Source organism: Mustela putorius, unplaced genomic scaffold (genome assembly GCF_011764305.1).
Source record: "Mustela putorius furo isolate JIRA1106 unplaced genomic scaffold, ASM1176430v1.1 tig00000166_pilon_pilon_pilon, whole genome shotgun sequence".
NCBI classification, from domain to species: Eukaryota; Metazoa; Chordata; class Mammalia; order Carnivora; family Mustelidae; genus Mustela; species Mustela putorius.
Genome location: NW_025421301.1, coordinates 5177617 through 5198609, shown reverse-complemented (window position 1 = coordinate 5198609; position 20993 = coordinate 5177617). Strand labels below are relative to the sequence as shown.

Here is a 20993-nt window from a genome sequence, read left to right as displayed (position 1 = left end):
TTCACAATCAAATGTTGCTCTCCAAAGCTCTGTCCTTGGTCCTGTTCTCAAGCTACAAAATTTCCTGGGAAAATGAATCAGTCCCTACAGTTTTAAATTCCTATTTCTTTTCTTATGACTCCCACATTTGAATCTTTAGTCCTAAACTCTCTCCTGAACTCTGAAACCTCATATCTGATTGTGCCTTGGATATTTTTTCCACCTACATGTTTATAAGTCTTTAAAAACCGGTTAATTTTATTCTCCCCCCTCCCACCCCCCGCGTTATGACAAATGGCACTGCTACAGTGGAAAGAGGTTCCGTCAGCTAGTATCCTAAAGTGAAGATGATTGGAGTAAATCCTACCCACCAAAAATGGAATATAGCATGAGTCAGAAATAAATCTCTATATTCTAAGGCCATGAGAGCTGGGGTTCCTTGTTACTGCTGTGTAGCCCAGCCTGATGTGATAGATTCAAGATCCAAAACCAAATTCATTATTTTTCCCTGAACACTATTAATGGAATAAAACAACCTACAAGCATCTCACCTGCTCTTCCTTTTCTATTCCTTGTCTTCTCTGTCTTTGTTTGAGCTGTCACCATTTACCTAGTTAACCAAGTTAGAAACCTGGGAGCATATCTAGACTCCACTTTCATCCCCTCACATTTTATGATGCAGATAGTACTGTAGATTTTATTTCCTAAGTATCCTTCAGATATGTTCTTTCATTCCCATCCTTACTATACATCTTCTCATCACCTTTTGCCTGAACTATGGCAATGACTTTGTAAATGATTTCCTTGTTTCCAGTATCAGCCTTCCCTAAATCTGTCTTCCATATGGCTGCTAGAGAGAGACTTTTATAAAATATAAACTTTAGGGCTGTTGAGTGGCTCAGTTATTTAAGCATCTGCCTTTGGCTCAGATAATGATCCCAGGGTCGTGGGATCAAGCCTTGTATCAGGATCCTTGCTCAGTGGGGAGCCTGCTTCTCCCTCTACCTGCCAGTCTCCCAGCTTGTGTGGGCGTGCACGTGCTCTCTCTGTCAAATAAATAAATAATATTTTAAAAAATGAAAACTTTGACCATTCCATTCTCCTCCTTAAAATATTTCACCACTGCTTACACATTAAATCCAAAATGTTTTATTATGGTACATCAGGCTCCTATTAGCTCAAGCCCTTCTATCTCTTCAGCCACATCTCTGTTCCAGCAATCCTTACTCGCTAGAAGCACCGTTCCTGTCTTCTCTTTCTGCTCCTGCACCACACACAGACCACACCATTTCTTCATCCTTCTAGAAAACCCAATTTAGATTTCTTTTACTCTAAAAAGTTTTTGTGGCTGTCCCAAAAAGACTTACCAATTCCTTTCCTTATACCACTTCTCTGGTTAAAATGTTCTTTTGTTATTGAACGTGGCACTTTTTAAAATCTTTTGCTTATGTGGCCACTGTGATGCTCATAGATCACAATGGCTGTAACCTTCTTGGGGGTGGGGTAGGGTAGATATCTTATTCACCATTACACCATTACACCTGGAAAGCACAGTACTTACCACATTACAGACTCCGTAAAAGACGTTTATGAAACTGAAATGGTGAACATTTCATCGGGTAGCTTAACATTTGTTAAGGACTTTCATTTTTCAACATAGCTTAGAATTTGTTGAAAGCTTCTTATGTGTGAGGCCTTGTAGGCAAAGCATTCTGCTAAGTTTTATTTTATCTTGCCAACAATAATTCCAGGGCATTGAGAAATGTACTGGTACCTGTCCTTACTGATTTCATTACCTGAAACAAACCATATCTCACTTTCCTGTTGAGTAGATCAGTATAGATCCTTATGTATTAATTAGATAAATTATTTTCCTACACAGTAACTGAATGAACAGCTGGGACACTGTTAACTTACATTAAAAGCTTTTATCTACAACTTTTAAGAAGTTCAGCTCTATTATTTAAAACAGTTTGAAAAAAATTATGGCATTTATATACATCATCTTTCCTTTGAAGCGTAACACTTTTTATCAAGTTTAATGCCTTTGTAATAGGTGAAGTTCAACTGAAATAAGAAAAAACAGGGTCACAGAGAGGCTGACAACTTGTCCCATAAACTTTTCAAGATTTCATAATCATTCTTCACACACCCTGCCTCCACAAAATAATTTCTAATTATCACTGAGGAACAAAACGCCAAGTCGTTGTGTATACAGGAAATTTAAGGCTTCTCTTCAAGGGACACTGGTAAGATGTTGAGGAAAATCACAAAAATAATAGAAAATAATATAGACCTCTAAGCCTAAATCACATGACTCCAATCTTAGGATCTCGCCGCTGGAATATTCAGTCTTTTTACAATTTACCTTTTGTTATTTTTAAAAATTATTACCTACAAATAACAACAGGCAGACCCTAGTCTGTCACTACATTAACAAAAAATTTTCTTTCGACAGGAGTCTGCTCATTCTCCCAGCTCTCATTCTGCCCCAAGTGGAGTTAAGCCCATTCCTTTTAATTCGGTCCGCATCCCAGTGTTTAGCTGACGGGATGCAGAGCTTGTTGCACTGACCACATCCCAAAAAGCCTCGAGTCAAACAATGACGAGCCACTTGGCCTTTTTTGCAGAAATACACAAAACGTGTAGAATTGCTTAATTTTATCTCCTCCTAGACTCTTCACTTGGAAATTGGCTGCTCGGGCGAATGTTGTTTTTTCCCCCCGCAGCCATGTGTCGAAGAGCGATTAACACTCGCTCAACAAAACCCATTCCCGGGCCATTTGGGAGTTGCACGCGTTCGCACCCGGGGTTCAGCCCGTTGTGCCTTCACGCGCAACCTTTTTGTTTATGCGGCGAGCTGGGGAGAGAGGGGCGGAGAGGGAGCGCAGCTCTCAGTATGCAGCAGGCAGCCGGGGTATATATATAAAGCTCGGGTCCCGGGTCTGGCGGAGAGAAGAGGCCCGGCTGGCCCGCGAGCTGGCAGCCGCCTTCTGCTGGGCTCCGCCGCGCCATGGAAACCGGGGAGCCCTCGGCTAGCGGAGCCTGCGAGTGCGCGCCCCGCCGTTGCCACCGCTTCCCGCCCGCGGGCCGGGATCGCCCGCCGCGGCGCCGGGGCGCGGACTCCGGCGGCGGCGCCTCCCCCACCCCGGCCCTACCGCCCGCGTCTCCCCAGCTCCTCCCCTCCGCTCTCCGCCCCCCGCCGGCCCCGGGGCCGCGCTCGGCTGCGGGCGGTCCTCCCGGGTCTGGGCTCCCGTCTCCTCGGCGGGCCTCGGGCCCCCCAGCCCGCAGATCTGCAAGCTTCTGGAGACCGTGGGTTGACGCCAGAGGCTACAAGGAGGAGGGGGCGTCGCAGCACGCGGCGGGGGCGGTGAGTGAGCGCGCGCCCCGGGCCGTGCCTCCCCGGAGGGCGGCTGAGCCACCGGGACTGGGTATGCCCTGCCCGAGGGAGACACATGCCCCGCCCGCCCCTCGCGTACGCTCGCGCCCGCCCGGGGCCCTACGGGAGGCCCCGTGGGTCCTGATGCTGCGAGGGTGTCCTCCAGAGCCACCGACGCACGGATCCCGCCGGGAGCGAGGCTGCTCAGAGCCCCGGGGTCACCGTTCCCCGCGAGCGCGAGGAACACTAGACCGCTTTTCCCCTTTCTAGAAGGTGAGTGATCACGGTGATTGATTTTCTTTCGTCCCCAGATGCCGGACGACGCCGGGGTGACCGAAGCCTCAGGAAAGCCTTCCCAATACAGACACCCAGTCAGGTGAGTGACAGGCCTCACGGAAGGGCTCCCGCTCCTCCAGCGCAGGGTAGAGCCGGCATCTCCCCGCGTAGGTCCCTGGCCGGCCTTGCGGTTCTTCTCTCTGGGAAAATCTGTCTTCAGGGATCCCCAGAGGTTCTTTACTCATCGAATTGATAAAGGTGGTTCACGCTCTCACCTAAAAGAACTGTTAATCCGTGCCCGCTCAGTAAACTCTTCAAGTAAACTGTTAATCCGTGCCCATTCAGTCTGTTATAAAGAGGGAAAGTGGTTGGCATCGTCCAAGCCGACCGGTGACATCTTGTGTCTGCAAGCCAGTTTTGTGTTGTTTAATGCTAAAGGGTTCGAAAGAAATTGACTTCACAACGGGCAGAGTGTGTATATTCTTACTCTTTTGCACGCCAGAAGGAAGAATGGTGTTCATAGTTGCAGTTTTACCGCAGATCGCGCTTGACGTGGAAGAGAAAATGGAGTGTGATGAAAATCGTAAAGATCAAGAAGCTTCCTAAAAGGGATCGAGGTTACTTAACATGACAGTGAAGAGCTAGTTTCCCCGTTGCTAGCCGCGGGAAGTCGGCCTTTCGGTGGAAATCTTTGTAAGCGTTTACTCAGGTGAAAGGTTCATTCTGCAGTTTGCTGGCTTCAGAGGGCTGTGAAATGCACAGCCCATGGTATTTGTATTTGTATGTATATGTTTATAAGTAGCTTGTAGAGCTCGATGAATGTTGATTAATTTTCTATGTAGTGATGGACACAGGAAAAAAAATAACCACACCCCTTTGGCAAGTGTTGTAATAGTTTAGTTTGGTCAGTTTTAGCAGTATGTAAAGGATGAGAAGTACCTAACTGGGCCAGACGGAGTGGGGCAAGATCTGGGAAGTGTGTATGACAGGATGTGGTTACCTAGCTGAACCTTGAAGTTAGCCAGATGGATGGTAGGTGGGGAAATGGGACAGAAGAAATAGCATAGGTGAAGGGATACAGAGTCATGGAACAACATGGTTCCCAATGGGAGCCTCAAGGACCTGGAATTGGGTGCATGAAGCTGTGATCATTCTAGCAGGTAAGCCATAGGCCACATCTTCTACACCGTGTTGTAGAGTTTTGTCCTGTTCCTGAGTGTGGCATTGGGAATCCATGGCCTTTATTTTGTGGATGGTACCGGGGGTTACTCAAAGCTAGTATGATCAATTTATGTTTCAGAAAATGCACTAAGAAAATGGTATATAGAATTAGTTAGAAAACCAAAATGAAATCGGAAGTTACTGTAATTCAGGCAAGCTATGATAAAAAGCCAATCTAAGGCATTAGAAGTAGGGATGAGACTGGGTGAATTTGGGGAATGCTTAGGTGACATAATAGGTTATGTATATATAATGTATTGGATATGGTAGGTAAGGAGGGGTTGAAAAGACAGAATGGCTTCCGAGTTTGTGGCTAGCGACCAGATGAATGCTGTATTAACAGAGTGGAAAATAAGGCTTAAAACAGATTTGGGGAACAAGATAATGAGTCCAATTTTTCATATATTCTATTTAATGTGCTTATGGGGTTTCAAAATAGATATGTCCAGTAAGGAGCTGTGCACCCACACACGTAAGGGGCCTGGAGTCAACATCTTAAGTGGAAATACAGACAGTTGGGAGTCTTCAATAAATGAACAGTTAAAGAAATCATGTCAGTAGACCAAGTCTTCCAGGGGAGTGAGAGAGGTGAGATGATCACTCTTGATAAAACACTGGGGAAGGCCAATACCAACCTGTATACAGAGAAAAAGCTATCTTCGAAAGATACTGAGAAATATCACTCAGAACAGGGAAGAATTCAGGAAAGTGTGAAGTCCCCAAAAGAGAAGTGGTTACTCAGAGATTCTGGGCAGAGTGTGGTAACAGTTAAACAACATTCTTTGGGTTTGACAGTTCTAGTTAAGCATTAGAAAATTATGTTTCAGGGGCACCTGGGTGGCTCAGTGGGTTAAACCTCTGCCTTCAGCTCAGGTCATGATCTTAGAGTCCTGAGATCGAGCCCCACATTGGTCTCTCTGCTCAGCAGGGACCCTGCTGCCCCCCTCTCTCTGCCTGCCTCTCTGACTACTTGTGATCTCTGTCTGTCAAATAAATAAATAAAATCTTAAAAAAAAAAGAAAATCATGTTTCCTATATAAGAAATCCCTTTCTTTTCTGAACTACTATAGCCATTTATTTGTACTTCTTTTAATTTTATTTTTATTAATTTCTATCTTGAATACTGTTGAGTATTTCTCATTCTTTTTACTCAGTTGTCAATTTCTTAAGGATAGAAACTGGGATTTTTTTCATCTTTGAATTATGAATTTCATCTGGCACAAGAGATTACTAAAATTGTTATTGAATGACTGAATTATTGATGGTTGCTTATTTAGGCACCAAAATTAAAACTTTTTGTCATTCGCTTAGAAACATTTATAAACTACATTGCTTACTTTTCTGCCCTTTACAATGGAGTATATTGAGCATAATGAGACCTCTCTGTTAGAAGCACTCTGTTACAAATGGGTACATGGGACTAGCTACCCTACACTAAAATGTAGTATTGTTGGTGGGTCAGCCATATCCTTCTTCCTTCTTTGCTTTGGAGGAAAATAAAGGAAGACTAGATGGCAAAATTAATATTTGTGAAAAATTTGAAATTCTGAGGCAATTTTGTTATATGCAAATTGTATAAAGCCAGAATTATTCTCACTATCCCAAAATAGTGTTCCAAATTCAGTTGTATGGGGAAAGGGGAGGGAGATGGGATCAAGGCTGGTCCCAGAGGAAGCCTTCTTATAGCCCTGGTGTGATTACATAGAAAAACTTTAAAATATTGCTTTTTGTACTCTTCTAAATGTACGTTGTTAGCTACATCTGCAACTAACAGTTAAATCTGTGAGTTTTAAGATACTAGGTGATTTCTGCTTTTCTGGAAGGTGCATAATATTTTGTTGTCTTTATAAAGTTGGGTTTGAGAATTTTTAATATAATTGTAGAATTCATTTTTTTTCTCCAAAGGATTTTGGAAATTGGAAGACAATTCCTCATCTGTATACTATTAAGAATAAATATATATATAACACCTGAAGTGAGCTAAATATTTACCACAAAGGGTGTGAATTTTTTTGATCCAGTTTACAGCTTGGATAAAGATTTAAAATGATTAACTAGTTTTTGATACTTTGTCAACTAGACTTCCATGACACCTGAGCAATTTTAAACTATCTAAAGTCATTCATCAGTTGTTAAGTATATGGAACTCTTAAAATTTGAACATTTCATGAGTATAAGGATTCTGAATGTGAAAAAAAAAATAAAGCATATTATGTTGTCTGCTTCTTTCAGACTATTTTGGCCAAAGTCAAAGTGTTATGATTACTTATATCAAGAAGCAGAAGCTCTTCTGAAAAATTTTCCAATTCAAGCCACAATTTCATTTTATGAAGATTCTGATAGCGAAGATGATATTGAGGAGCTGATCTGTGAAAATTAACCTGATTAGTTACTTGTGATGACATTCAAAGCTTATAGGATTTAAATTTAGTGTACAAATGTATCATAATCATTCAAACTAATTTATTTGTATATAAATTATTAATAAAATTAAATATTTTGTAATTCTATAGTAGTTTGGCTTTTTTTTACCCTTACACTATAAGTCATGCTATCAATCACACAATACTATGTGTTTGCTAGCAGATGGTGGAAAACACTTTAAATCATTGCCCATAATTGAGAATGGGAATTAATGCCATGGTTATTAAATCTTAAGGATTTTTAATGAATGATGAATCAAGTAATACTCACTTTAATACTCCTCTGCTGCCCTTAAATCCAGTAGTAAAATAGCACTGATGTACAATAATTAGAGCACTTCATTGAGGGACCCCCAGAATTTTAAAAAAAAATGTTTACGTGAACATGACTTGTATGGAATCTAAAAAAGGAGAGTCAAAAGGCTAGAATTTGATCTTTTTTTCCATTTTTGTGTAAGGAGGAGCTAAGACATTTAGCAGATATGAAACATTCTTCTATAGCATCACCTCTTTTGTTCCGGCTCCTTGCTCTTGGTATCGTCATGTACAGATTTTCTCATGGGAAGTGAAATAAGACATTCTCAGTGACTAGTTTTTTTAAATGTAGACTTACAGAAGAATATATGATCATTTAGTGACAGAGAAAACAGGAGCACATTGCAAGTAGAGGTAACGTAGACTATGGTCATGGAGTTCTTTAACTCAAATGCGGTCTCACAATAAACATTTTAATTGCAAATGATTCTTAGTATCCCAGAATGATGATGGGTAGAGGTGAAGGTCAGAGATGGTTACCTGGCTAAGAAATACCTCTTACTTGAATGGCTACATAGATCACACACTTTTCCTTCTAATTGAAAAGATACTACAAAGATTGATTTTCAGGCAATCTAATGACAGAGGCAGATGAAATAGAACAAGTTCAAATCAATGGCAGGTGAACAGGGAGAGTTATTTAGAACTGTATTTTTTCTGAAAGCTTTCCCCTCACTGGATTCTACACGCGGGGTGTGTGTGTGTTCTGCAAGGGATATGCAAAAAACCCCACCAGGTCACCAGTCTCGACCTTGATCATTAGGGACTTCTTTTAGGTGCTCGGTATTTGAGCTTCTTTTAATCTGTCCGAATAGTATGACGAGCTACTGCCATTTATCGAGTGCCTACTATTAACCAGGCACTGTACTAGGTAGTTTACATATGACATCTTGTTTAATTCTTACTGAAACCTAAGTCCACAGGGAAAACGAGACTTTGAGATACTTATAACTTGCACAAGCCTGCTCATTTATTAAGTGCAGAGATGGCATTCAAACTAAACCTCTTTGACATAACTTTGTCACTTTCCCTGTAGCTTTCAGCAAAGAGAGGAAGTTGGATGAGGAGGAAGAACCTGTGAGTGGGTGAATGGAGCAGGAGACTTGACTAACTTCTTTGACTCATTCGTTTGTCATTAGCGGCGGTTCTTGAAGGTGAAGCTTCACCTCATAAGAGTGGCTGTGGCTGTTTGCATTTGACGCCTTAACTCTAAAAGTTCGCTTTCCTATGCAGCCGGGTGCTTTAGAGGAGAGAATTTCAGAGAAATAAAAATGTTTTGATAGTGTTATTTTATTCCGTATTTCAAGTAGTGTGAGGGTAGTGCTTAACAACAGACACTTGCGTTCTGGGTTAAGACGAGTCTACAAAAATTTATACTCCGATTCTGTCAGCACCAAGGCTAAGGAACCGCTTCGCTCAGTCTTTAACCCTACCACGGAATAGCTGTCACCTCACTACGGTGCTGAAATTCAGGGTGCAGGGCTAACGCCGCACGCGTACTTCTGTCGGGTTCCTCCCCTGCCGGCGCGGCGCTCCTCCCATTGGCTCCGCCCCCCGCGGCCTCGACGTGCTGCGTCATGGCGCGCCTCACCCCGGCCGACCCCGGAAGTGGGTTGGGGGCTTGGCCTCTGCCCGGCCTCGGAGCCGGAGCGGGAGGTGTTACCGTAGAGGAGTCGAGCTGAGCGATCCTGTCAGGCGGCGGACCCCGGGCAGGGCCCGGGCCAGGGGTCCACGATGCTGAACGTCCCTTCCCAGTCTTTCCCGGCCCCCAGCTCGCAGCAGCGCGTCGCCTCCGGGGGGCGTAGCAAGGTAAGTGGGTGACACCGTGCCTCTTTCTCAGCTCGCCGCCCGCCCGGCGTTCGGTACTACCGAACGGTCCATTCTCTCTTTCGGCCCCCTCTTCCACCTCCTGTCCTCCTCCCTTCGTTCCTCCTGCCCTTGCTGGTTATCTCTTTCCCCGGCCGTCTGCAGTCCTCGCACTATCCTAACCTCCCTTTCTCTCACCCACTGGCCCCTTTTCCTCCTCATCCTCTTTTCCCCTCCTGGGAAGTCTTTTCCCGCGAATTAAACTGAGTTGTAAATGACAGGGCCAGCACCGTGCTTTTGCCGTTACCACAGGTACTCAGTATTAGCTCCCTTCCCTCAATCGATCCCCGTCTTCGGTCTTTCGTACTGCCCTTTCTGAAAGGAGTTGTGAGTGATCTGGGTTCCCTAGGCGAAGGGAAAGGTTGGGCGGCAGCGACGTTGACCAGTGACCATCCTCCAAAGGTGGGGACTCCCAGAGCTAGGGAGAATGAGGGGAGCCAGAACAAATGTCTACAATCCTCCCGTGGTCTTACGGACACTTCTCCGAGTCATGCTGGCTTTCTTCTTCTGGTACCTGTTTTATCACACTGCCTTTACTATTGATATCTCTTGCTGACTTGGAAGCTCATATAGTACTCTTTTTGTTGAACATAGTTACTCTTAGCAACAGGTGGAACGCAAATGTGTTTTTATATTTATAAAACTTAATAAAATTGTCTCTTGTGCAGTTATTTGTTAGTTCCTCGTTCTGTAAGTTCATCTTCATGTTTTGTTTATATTTTCTTTTTGAAACTTCTACCTACTTGGACTACTCCCCCCAACCCCGCATTTTTGGACTCTTATGTCTTAGAATAATTTGGGGTATTTGCTGACTCTTTTTTTTTTTTTTTTTTTTTTTTTCCTCTCCACTTAAACTTGGAGTTGACTCTAAATCAGAATTGTGGATTCAGGGATCTGTAGCTTTCATTAGCTTTTCAGAGGTTTGTAACTCCAGATATAAGAATAATAAAGCTGGGATTTATTGAGTGCTTACAGTATGTATGTATGTATGTTCTAAGTATACTGAGTGCTTCATGTGTAGTGTATTAACTCATTTAACCTTTACAATAATCCCACAAAATGGTTGCTTTTGTTATCTCTGTATCACAGAAAAGAGAACTGGTTAAGCAATGTTGCTTTGGATCCTAAAAATTTGATGTGATGTGACTCTGTGATATTATATATCACATTTATTGCTCCATAGATCCATATATCATCCAGCTTCTAATCATCTGTCCCCTCCTTCTTGATGTTTGACCTTTTCTGTCCTTGAACTAAATGCTTGACTCATAGTATAGTCTTTTTGGAGAAAAAATTTCTGAATTAAAATATAAGAGTTGCTGGCCTTCTGTTTTAAAACTGTAAACCGCATTCTCAGCATCCTTTTAAAGGAGAAAGCTCAGAGGCAAAGACAGAAGGTCCACAGGAGGTGATGGCAAAGGTGAGTCTTTGGATCCAAAAAGAGAACGAAATACAGTTATTGCACAATTTGAAAGGAAACTGAAACTTTTTCTCCCCCTTTATGAAATGAGGTAATCTTGCACATATCAGAACCTGATTCAGGATTGTGTGAAATAGGAAGAGGTTGAAAAAAATAGAAGCCGGTTCAGGAAGTTGTATATCATAATAGTGAAAAGCATAGACTTTTGGGTGAGAAAGACCCAGATTTTTTTTCCCAACTCCTGTGACTTAGTCTCTGAGTCTCAATTTTCTCAGGTGTAAAAGAGAATAATAGTACCCATTTTATAGGGCCCTTCATAGGATTAAATGTGATGTTTCTTGGTATGTGGTAAGCACTCACTGTGTTACTTGCTCTTAGACTTTCATTCAGATTCCATGGATTGTTGTATGGTTGTTGTTATTAAGCCCTGAGCACAGTGTCTGGTATGGAGTATATATTCTACATATGATTTTTTATTATTCTACTAACACTAGTAAATAATTATTTTTTGAAAACCTACCGTATGCTGGAGATGTGATCTCTGTTTCCAAGAAGTTTAGTATAATAGGCTGTACAGACTAATAAAGAGTTGGTTATAAGTGTCATATGTACTATAACTGTGTGTTATGACCACAGAGCGGTTGCGGTCAGAGGAGGCTTCTGGAGGAGACATTGTCTGTGGAAGAAAGGGAAGGAATTGGACCAGGCCAAGGAGCAGGTGTTTCTTAGCAGTCAAGGAATCAGTTCCTATTTTGCTAAAGTATTTAATAGGAAGGAGCAGAAATTAAAACTCAGAGCTAGCAAGGTAAACTATGAGCAGATATAAAGGGCCTGGTAAGCCACTCTAGGGAATTTAGAGACATTATTATAAAGTAGTGTGGGGAGCCACTAAAAGAGGGAGGGCCCATAGTTAGATCTGCATTTTCTGAAGATTATGCATTAACTACCCAGTGGATTATGGAATCCACACAAACGAGAGAAGAGATGAGTGCTTTTGGTTTGGGATGGGAACGATCATATTCTTGTACTTTACTTCATTTATGGGAACCAAGAGACCTAGAAAGTTTCAGGATGGTGAGAATGGGATGATGTAATTGGTAGGAAGGAAGGTAAAATTGCAGTGGTACTGCAGACCTATTAACTTGGTTATTTTGGGGGTAAGTGAATGTCTACAATAGACAAGATTCCAGAAAATGAAGTATATAAATATCTTAGTGTATTCAATGTGTTATAACAGAGAACCGCATACTTCATAAAGTGGAGTATAAACAACAGCAATCTATTTCTCACAGGTCTGGAGACCGGGAATTCCAAAGTCAGTGCACCAATGAGTTTGGTGTCTGATGAAGGCCTGATTCCTGGTTCACAGCCATTTTTTCCACATATCGTCACATGACAGAAAGGATGAGGGAGCTCTTTGAGGCCTTTTTAATAAGGGCATTAGTAGCATTCATGAAGGCTCTACTTTTATGATTTAATCACCTGCCAGAGACCTTCCTGATACCATCATCACATTGGAGGTTAGGATTTCAGCATGAATTTTGGAGGGGCATAGTCAGTCATTCTGTAGCAATATATCTCTTCAAATAGGCCTTCTTTTACATTAAACATTCCTCTGGTACTATGTTACAAATGAGTTGTACAAGTTCAGACAGTAGCTCAATCCCATCCTTGAAAAATTTCCACTAAGTTGTCTTAATTGGTTAAAATATTAGTAATACCTCCCATCCAAAAGCCTTTAAAGTGTATTTTGAAAAAGCAAAAAAACTATCAAAACCAAACATCCTTTACCAAATCTTCTGTGCAGGGGTAGGAAACCTTTTCTGCAAAGGGCCAGATGATAAATATTTTAGGGCCACACGACAATTCAGCGTTTTTACCACCATCACCACCACAACGTGTGAAAATGATTCTAAGCTCCAGGGTGATACAGAAACAGGCATGGGCCAGTTTGCCAAACCCATCCCTAGAGTGTTACAGTCCCCCCCCCCCATTATTTAGAACTTTGTTTCTTTACGAATTCTTAGAAAACAGATTGCTGCCTCATGATTTCTAATGTTCTATGTATATTGACAAAGAAAATCAACTTTAACTGGCCATTTATATTTTCCCTGTTAAATCTCTTGTGATTTTTAAGGGAAAGAAATTTTGGTCCAAGTTGGTAAGGTGACTCCAACATATTAGTGACAAAGCAGAGCCAGGACCAAAACTTGTTTTCTGACTCCAGGTTCAATACTGCTCTTGTTTTATTAGATACCATTATGGTGATTATGTGCCAGAATTTCTAAGCCCTACCTCATAGTCCTTTGTTTTATATCATTCTGTTTATAATTCTAATACAGCAGAGATGATTTTGACAATCACCTAGATCTGTTAAAAAAATTGTAGAATTGTTGTATTTGAGTTTTCTTATCTTTTTGAATGAGAGTAAGAGAAATGATCCAGCCCACAGAGAAGCAGCAGGTGGGGCAGGGGGAAGCAGCTGACTCAAGCCACATTGAATTCTTCCCTGTTTTTTTTTTCAGGTACCTCTAAAACAGGGCAGAAGTCTTATGGATTGGATTCGCCTCACCAAAAGTGGAAAGGATCTAACGGGATTAAAAGGCAGGTTAATTGAAGTAACCGAAGAAGAACTTAAAAAACACAACAAGAAAGATGACTGTTGGATATGCATAAGAGGTATGTGGTATTTATTATGTACTGCAAAAAGTTTTGGCTGGACTTTTCAGTTGTAATGCCATATGACTTCATGATCCTATTATTTGATGATAAGATTCACAATTAGATAACAAAAATATGCCTTAAACTGGGCCACAAAGTAAATAGTTCTGAATTTCGACAGTATTTTGTTCTTAGGTACCTGTTTACATAGCATACTGGCACTTTCTTAGCAAGAAAGCAAGTGCTTGCCAGGCAGTTATTCAGTAACACTAGTTTATATACATTCATGTCCCACCTTAGTGCCTCATAACAGAATCATTTTGAATGGGAGAAATTCAAATGCCAGAAATGCCAGAAAAAAATGTCTCTGAGAATCGAAAATAAATCAGAAAGCCTGTGTGTAAGCCAAATTTTAAGTTCTTGCATGAAGCCATTTTTATTATTTAATGTAAGTTTCTTAGCTTATTGATTACCTGATTTTTGTAGCCCATAGCAAAGTACAAGCACCGAAGTAGAAATGAGTGGATTGGAGAGAGTGAGCAGAGAGATAGGAGAGTAGCTGATAAAAGTAGACCTCATGGTAATCAACAACCTCGCATCTCACATGGAACAAAGGCAATGAAGGGCTTGGGAATGTGCAGTGGGCTTCTGTAGCAATGTCATTGAGTCATCCAGACATGGTTAAATATGCCACGGTCTTTAAAGTGTCAGTCCTTCACTGGTGTTACACAATTGTAATTTTATTATTGTATAATTATGGTATGTTGTCAGTTGTCCTGACTACACTGTGACCTGTATGATGATAGAGACCCTGTCATGGCAGTCAGACTGTTCTGTCCTTGGTGGCTGGCGCATAGAGGTCATCAATATGTGTTGTTTGTTGAGTGAATTTGCTTAACATTTTAAAGAAGTTTTGGTACTTAAAGAGGTTGTGTGGTTGTCATGGTAGATTGGAAAGATGGAAAGGTATCAGTAGGCACTATTAGTTTGCTAGGAATGCCCAGAAAAAACAGCACAAACTAGGTGGCTTAAACCACAGAAAATTACCTCCCCATCATCCTGGAGGCTAAAGTCTGAGATCAAGGTGCTTTTTTCACAAGGCTGTGAGAAGAAGAATGTCTGTGTCTCTCACCTAGCTTCTGCTGGTTTGCTGCCAATCTTTGGAGTTGCTTGGCTTATAGTAGCAACACCCGTCTGCCTTCAACTTCACTTTGCATTCTCCCTGTATACTTGTCTGGGTCCAAATTTCCTATCTTTATACAGACCCCAGTCATATTGGATTAAGACCCTCCCCTACTCAAGAATGACCTCATCTAATTATATCTGCATTGACCTCTATCCAAATAGGGTCACGTTCTGAAGTACTTGAGGGTAGGACTTCAACATATGAATTTGGAGGGTACGCAGTTCAACCCATAAAAGACACAGAGTGTGAAATTTTTTTCAGTGGCAAAGGGGGTGGATTCTTCAGCAGGTGATGACATAGCTCGTTCTAAGATAGAAGAACAGCTGCTCAACTCCCCAAAGTTTCTCCCCAAAGTTCCCTCAAAGGTTCTCCTCAGAGTTTCTACAGCTGTGGATAGTACTCGTAGCTTGGAATGAGGATTCTGCTAGATACTAAAAATTCCTTTTGTCATTTTATTTTATTTATTTATGTAATTTAAAAAATTATTTATTTGAGAGAAAGAGAGAGCATGTGTATGTGTGTGCCTCAGAGCGGGGAGGGACAGATGGAGAGGGAGCCTGACACATGGGACGCCATCTCCGGACTCTGAGAGCATGACCTTAGCCAAAATCAAGAGTCAAGCACTTAACTGACTGAGCCACCCAGGCCCCCTTCCTTTTGCCATTCCATAGGGTTTTGAATACTCTTCTTGCTCTTTTCCATACTGGCCTTTTTTTTTTTTTTTTTTCTTTTTTTCTTTTTACCAGGTGTAAGTATCTGGTAGAAAATGACCACCATACTCTGCCTGAGTGTTTTCTGCTAGGCTGGGTGAGGTGGAGGTCAGTGTCCAGAAGAGTCTCTCAGCTGGTCCAGGCTTAGGCATGTGAATTCTGTTTCTACAGTAGGAAGCTGCTTCTCCAGAAAACTCACTTATGTGAACCCTTTGTGTCTTAGTGATGTTAGATAAATGAGGCATTGATATAACGCAGTCATACTTTATTATTCATTTGGTGTATTGATAGACATAAGGGACTAGTGTGCTGTGTTTGGAAGTAATATGTACACTGTTTCATATAAGGATTGAATATATGGCACCTCTTCTGGTAAGGTTGTTTATTAGAAGATAAAATTTGTTTAAAGTCTCTGTTATTCTGTTAATAGTAAGGTTTTTTTCCCCTTTGCAAAAAGTTAAGTGTCTTTTTCCCCCCCTTTTTTGATGAGTTCAGTTTATATCATCAAGAAACACTCAATTTAACGTGGTGCTCTTTAAGCTTACCCGCTAATAGGAGAGGATAAATGACTGATGAGGGGACACATCTGAGAGTGCCGTAAGAAGCTATCAAGAAAATGACATCAGATTGGAAGGAGGGAAATGTGTGGGTTAGGAAAAACAGAGACACTGTTATGGTAGTGATAGCTTAGAAGCTGTGGACAGGTTTTCATCAGAAAATAAGGAGGAAGAACATCAAAGTGGAGGGAAAATCCTAACCTACAGACACAGAAAAGCTTGAGATATATTCTAGGACTTAGGTGAATTAGTGGACAGTTATAAAGAAGACTAGAAAGGTGAGCTAGGTCAGATTGAAAAGGATCTTGGAAGTCAGGCTGAGAAATATGTCCTTAATTTAGATGGCAGTATGAGCTCTAGAAGGTATATGGATATGGGGACAATGTGAAAGGGTATGCCCTAGAAATATTAGTCTTGTGGTGGGTATGGTGAATTAAATGGGACAAAAAGCATTTAGCTCATTATAGAAGTTCAGGTGGTATTGGGAGAACCAGGATGTTGACAAAGACAATGGAAAGTAGGATGGATGTGAGGCAAAAAGATTAAACAGATTACTGGTAATTTCTAAAACAATCATAATTTAGAGTAAGCATATGACTAAATGTTACTATCTTTTTCTTATTGTTCTAGTTTAAAATATAAATGATATCTTCTTAAAAGGGGAATGTATGCCAAATGTAGCTTCAAAGGTCAGAGATAATATTTGGGCCCAAGTTTTAATCAAAGCTGTATCACAGGGAAACATGGTATCATGGTATCATTTTTCACTCCTTGATAAAATATTAAATTTCTCATTTGTCTGACAATTGCCCCATATTTAGATCGCTTTCAATTTCAGCTGATCGGGTTAAGGTAGACACAGTTTTTTCTAAGAGATTTTAGACAATATACATTTGGGTATGGGTTTTTATGGCTAATATTATGGAGATTATTTTCTTTTCTTGAGTATATATCAGTACTTATGCACATGTTCAGGTGTGTTGAGCCCAGTTATATTCCTAAAAATAATACTGTGTAAATAACACTTGGTTGGCAGCAGACTGTAAAATGTAAACTAAAATGAGAGTACTGGCTTAGGATGATCAGCAAGGCAGTGTATGGGGTTTCCAGTTTGTTCAGTTAATCACCATTTTCTGTGAAGTATGTAATTACTGTAATGCAGTAAGAAGGAATTGGAATGTTGAGGGAATAGATAGGAGTGATAATGCTTTTTTAAAAATCTTGTTGAATTTACCATTAAGGCATACTTTCGTGGTTTCCTCCATTATTGCTGTTTCGTTCTCGAGAACTAAAGGTGACTTACAAGTATGCGAAACTGAGCAAACATCTGAATCACTCATCTGTGAAAGCTCTGTAGAGCTTAGATCAGACTTTGTTTCCCCTGTAGTATATTTTATTGCAGAATGTAGTCAGTGTGGGTAATGATATATTGTTATGAAATCATTTTTTGGCAGCATGGTATATGGCCTTTGATCTCAGTGAGAGTGAGTGCAGCCTGATACTCTGTAACAACCATTTGAATGAATGGTATTTAGAAAAATTTGATTATGGTCAGTAGACTGGGTTGGGCTCTGTGGTCAGTGGGGAGTTTGCTTGAGATCTCTCCCTTTCCCTCTGCCCCTCCCTCCACTGGCGCGCAAGTGCGTGCGCATGTGCGCGCACACACACATGCTGCGCATGTTTGTGCCATCTCTCTCTCTCTCAAATAAATAAGTAAAATCTTTAAATAATTTATTAGATTAAGTTACTCATAAGGGATTTAATGGATTTCATTTATAGCTTAGAAACAAACATGCTTTGATTTCTCCTAATGCTGATTATCATATCCTAGTAAATTAAAGAGGCCTGCTTGAGATCACTGTAAAAGTGATTTCAAATGGGTCCATACTTTTGTGTTTCCTTACTATTTAGAGTATCTTGGGGCACCTGGGTAGCTCAGTTAGTTGAGTGACCAGCTCTTGATTTCAGTTCAGGTCATAATATCAGGGTCCTGGGATCGAACCCTGCCTCTATTCTATGTGGGGTATGGAGCCTACTTGGGATTCTTTCTTCCACCCCCTCCACTCCTCCCCACCATGCTCGCATGCGCGCGCTCTCTCTCTCTCTCTCAAAGAAAAATAAAAAAGAGGGACACGTGGGTGGCTCAGTTGGTTAAGAGTCTGCCTTCAGCTCACGTCATGATCCCAGGGTCCTGGATCGAGCCTCAGCAGGGAGCCTGCTTCTCCCTCTCCCTCTGCCCTTCCCCCAACTTGTGTTTTCTCTGGCTCACTCTGCTCTCTCTCTCTCAAATAAATAAAAAATCTTAAAAAAAAAAAGAAAAAGAAAATCTTGGTAAATTGATTCTGAGAAATATTTTGTCCTATTATATTTCTAGTCCAGCTTCCTAGATTTCTAGATACATTTATAGTAAACATTTTTAAATTTTACATTGTAGGATGGTAGTGTGAATTTATATGCATACAGTCAATTCTCATTATTCGTGAATTCCAAATTTACAAATTTGCCTGCTCACTAAAATTGCTTTGTAACCCCAGAAATCAATACTCACAGTGTTTTCATAATTATCTGCAGACATGAGCAGCAGAGGGGAAAATGTGTTTGGCCCTTCCTACTTGAGGTTGCACAAGGAGATGCTCTGCCTTCCTGTTTCTACTCTCATACTGTAAAGATGTATCTTTTTCGAGGTCTGTTTAGTGCTGTGTTTTTCATATTTTGTGTTTTTTGTTGATGTTTTTGGTTTAAAGAGCCCGCCAAGTATAGTGCTAAAGACTGTGCTGTGCCTCACAGAGAAAATATGTTAAATAAGCTTTGTTCCGGCATGAGTTCAGTGCTGTTGACTGTGAATTAAATGTTCTTGAAGCCACAATACATATTGACTAAGGTGTCTTTAAACAGAAATACACCTTGAGCACCGTGGTTATGTATCTTTTGACAAAAATGTGACCAGAGGCTTGCAGGAACCTAACGCTGCCTTTTTTTCCTCCAAGAAGCAATGGTTCCCTGTTTGCTAATTCAGTGTTCACAGTGACTTTGTAGAACGTAACTGCCAAGAAAAAAGAGAACCAACTAGGCTGTTTTTTTTTTTTTAATTTATACTCCAGAAATAAAATAAGTTTTATACTTTTGGGGTTAGATTCAAGTCTGCCAAGAAGAGAGCTGATTTTTCCAACAGTAGGCTCTTTTCCTGAAGTCTCCTTAGCTCCTTGCTTCACTTTTATTTTGAGAAACTACAGTATTATTTGTCTCTAGCAGAGAAACATTTTTCTTCTAAGAACAGCTTTTCAAATTTGGGTTGACCTTTTAATTTAAATGCAGTGTATTATCACAACTGTACAGAGCGTATCCGAGCAGTAAAGTACTTACTGTTACAGGTAGCTCAGTCTTCTGTACGCAGTCCTCATTACTTCTCGACAGCAGATTGCCAAACACCTCTCTTCTGCTATCGCTTGCTTGCTTAGGAAATCCAAATCAACATTTTTTTATAGCTACATTTCCTGTTACTCATTTCTAATCTGATTCATAGATTTTCATGTTGTCTGTTCTCCCCTATGAAATGCAAGTAATCTCAACCTTGTCGATTTTAATCATTCTGTGCTGCTGGCATCGAAGACGATTTGCTTTCTTTATCTCCTAAACTGTCAGTCTTTTCCTTGCTTTTGTTTTTGTTTTTCAGTTTTCTTCTTTCCGTCCCTCCCTTTCATCCACTAAAAATTAAGTAGTGGAAGAAAACTGGTGGTCTTGGGGCCTCATCTGACCCACAAGGGTTTTTGTTTGCTTGACATAGCAGTTTACAAACTTCAGCCAACGTTTTGAAGTTTTTTCCTCTGTGGGAATGTTTTTGATAATAAATTTAATTTTAAAAAGAGATACAGGGCCATTCAAATTTTCTGTTGTTCTTATGTCAATTGTTATATTTTTTTCAGTGAATTTGTTCATTTTAATTCTAGTTATTGACCATATTGACATAAAGTTGTTTACAACGTTCCCTTATTACATCTTTTGTGTCTTTAGGTTCTGTAGAGATAAACCCTTTTACAGTCTGGATATTGCTATTGTGGGCTTCTCTTTTTCTTTTTTTTTAACTGATCAGTCTTACTAGAAGTTTATCAATTTTATTAACTTTTGGTTTTGATTTTCTTTGTTGGTTGTCCATTTTCTATTTCATTAATTTTTACTCCTATCATAGTTAGGAAGATGGTTATTTTAAGACTCTTTTTCCTGCAGAATTGGCATCAATATATTTACAGAGATAACTTGCAGTTACTCTTGTTGTGTTCTTGTTGCATTACCTGATTCTAAGCTTTTATGCGTAAACTATTACAGTATACTTTCTCTGGTTTTATTATATTTAACTCTGGATTGAATCCTGATTTAGCATTTGTGTGTTGCTCACTTTGAGTGCATATGTAAATTAATTCATTAAGAAATTACCATGAGGTGCCTCTTACTTGTATTTCTTTTTTATGTTAATTAACAGCCATATAGGATATCCTTCTGGGACAGTTTTTATTTCTAGTAATTTAATGAAGCATAGCTTTTGCTTTTTTTGTTAACCCGGGTGTGGTTGTCATCCATAAACAAATAGAGAAGATAGTTTTGAACTTTTGCTCTATCTTGGCTCCCTCATTTAATCAATATTTCTCATCATGCACTCTATGAGGCTCTGGGGACAACATGGAAATATAAAACAGAGATGACTTTTGATTTTAGGGAATTTATAATGTGGTGGGGAGCACAAAGCATTAAATCAAGTCTGACAAGGATTGTGAAGGAGAGGTACACTGTGCCGACTGATGACTACAGAAGATAGAACTGAGATCCGAAAACTAAATGAGAGTTAACTAGGCAAAGAGGAATGGGAATGGCACTCCGGGGCTCTGGGAAGGAGCTTGTGCAAAGGCTGGGTGGTGTGATCTTGTGAGAGAGAGATCACATACACACATGTGGGAGTTCACCTTGAATAGAAGGTGCTTAAAGTTACTGATGTCTCCTGTCTTTGT

The 20993-nt window shown here is 40.6% G+C and overlaps 2 protein-coding genes across 6 annotated transcripts in view; both read left to right on the top strand.

The window, feature by feature from the left end:
* The first annotated feature begins 2831 nt into the window (after positions 1-2831).
* On the top strand, positions 2832-7308 carry RIPPLY2 (ripply transcriptional repressor 2). 2 transcript variants are annotated; one of them, XM_045075871.1, is made up of 3 exons: positions 2832-3349; positions 3670-3734; positions 4137-5741. In XM_045075871.1, the coding sequence occupies exons 1-3, from the start codon at positions 2993-2995 to the stop codon at positions 4183-4185; spliced, it is 471 nt and encodes a 156-aa protein (XP_044931806.1). In that variant the 5' UTR covers positions 2832-2992; the 3' UTR covers positions 4186-5741. The 2 variants fall into 2 exon arrangements, with proteins under 2 accessions (XP_044931806.1, XP_044931805.1); XM_045075870.1 differs by lacking the exon at positions 4137-5741 and adding an exon at positions 7088-7308 and having other exon boundaries at positions 2856-3349.
* Positions 7309-9174: 1866 nt separating this feature from the next.
* The window catches only part of LOC101688264 (cytochrome b5 reductase 4), a 96913-nt gene continuing 85094 nt past the window's right edge, over positions 9175-20993 (top strand). For 3 of the 4 annotated variants that reach the window (XM_013046371.2, XM_013046370.2, XM_013046369.2), the window contains exons 1-2: positions 9175-9402; positions 13405-13558. In XM_013046371.2, coding sequence (XP_012901825.1) covers positions 9328-9402; positions 13405-13558 — 229 coding nt within the window. In that variant the 5' untranslated portion in view covers positions 9175-9327. The remainder of the gene's footprint in view (positions 9403-13404; positions 13559-20993) is intronic. The other variant, XM_004773593.3, reaches the window with a different exon arrangement.

Bases quoted from the DNA above. Each gene is read 5' to 3' on its own strand.
- RIPPLY2 (XM_045075870.1), top strand. From the start codon at position 2,993: ATGGAAACCGGGGAGCCCTCGGCTAGCGGAGCCTGCGAGTGCGCGCCC. The intron at 3,350-3,669 runs GTGAGTGAGCGC...TTTCGTCCCCAG, and splicing joins CGCAGCACGCGGCGGGGGCG to ATGCCGGACGACGCCGGGGT. The intron at 3,735-7,087 runs GTGAGTGACAGG...TGCTTCTTTCAG, and splicing joins CAATACAGACACCCAGTCAG to ACTATTTTGGCCAAAGTCAA.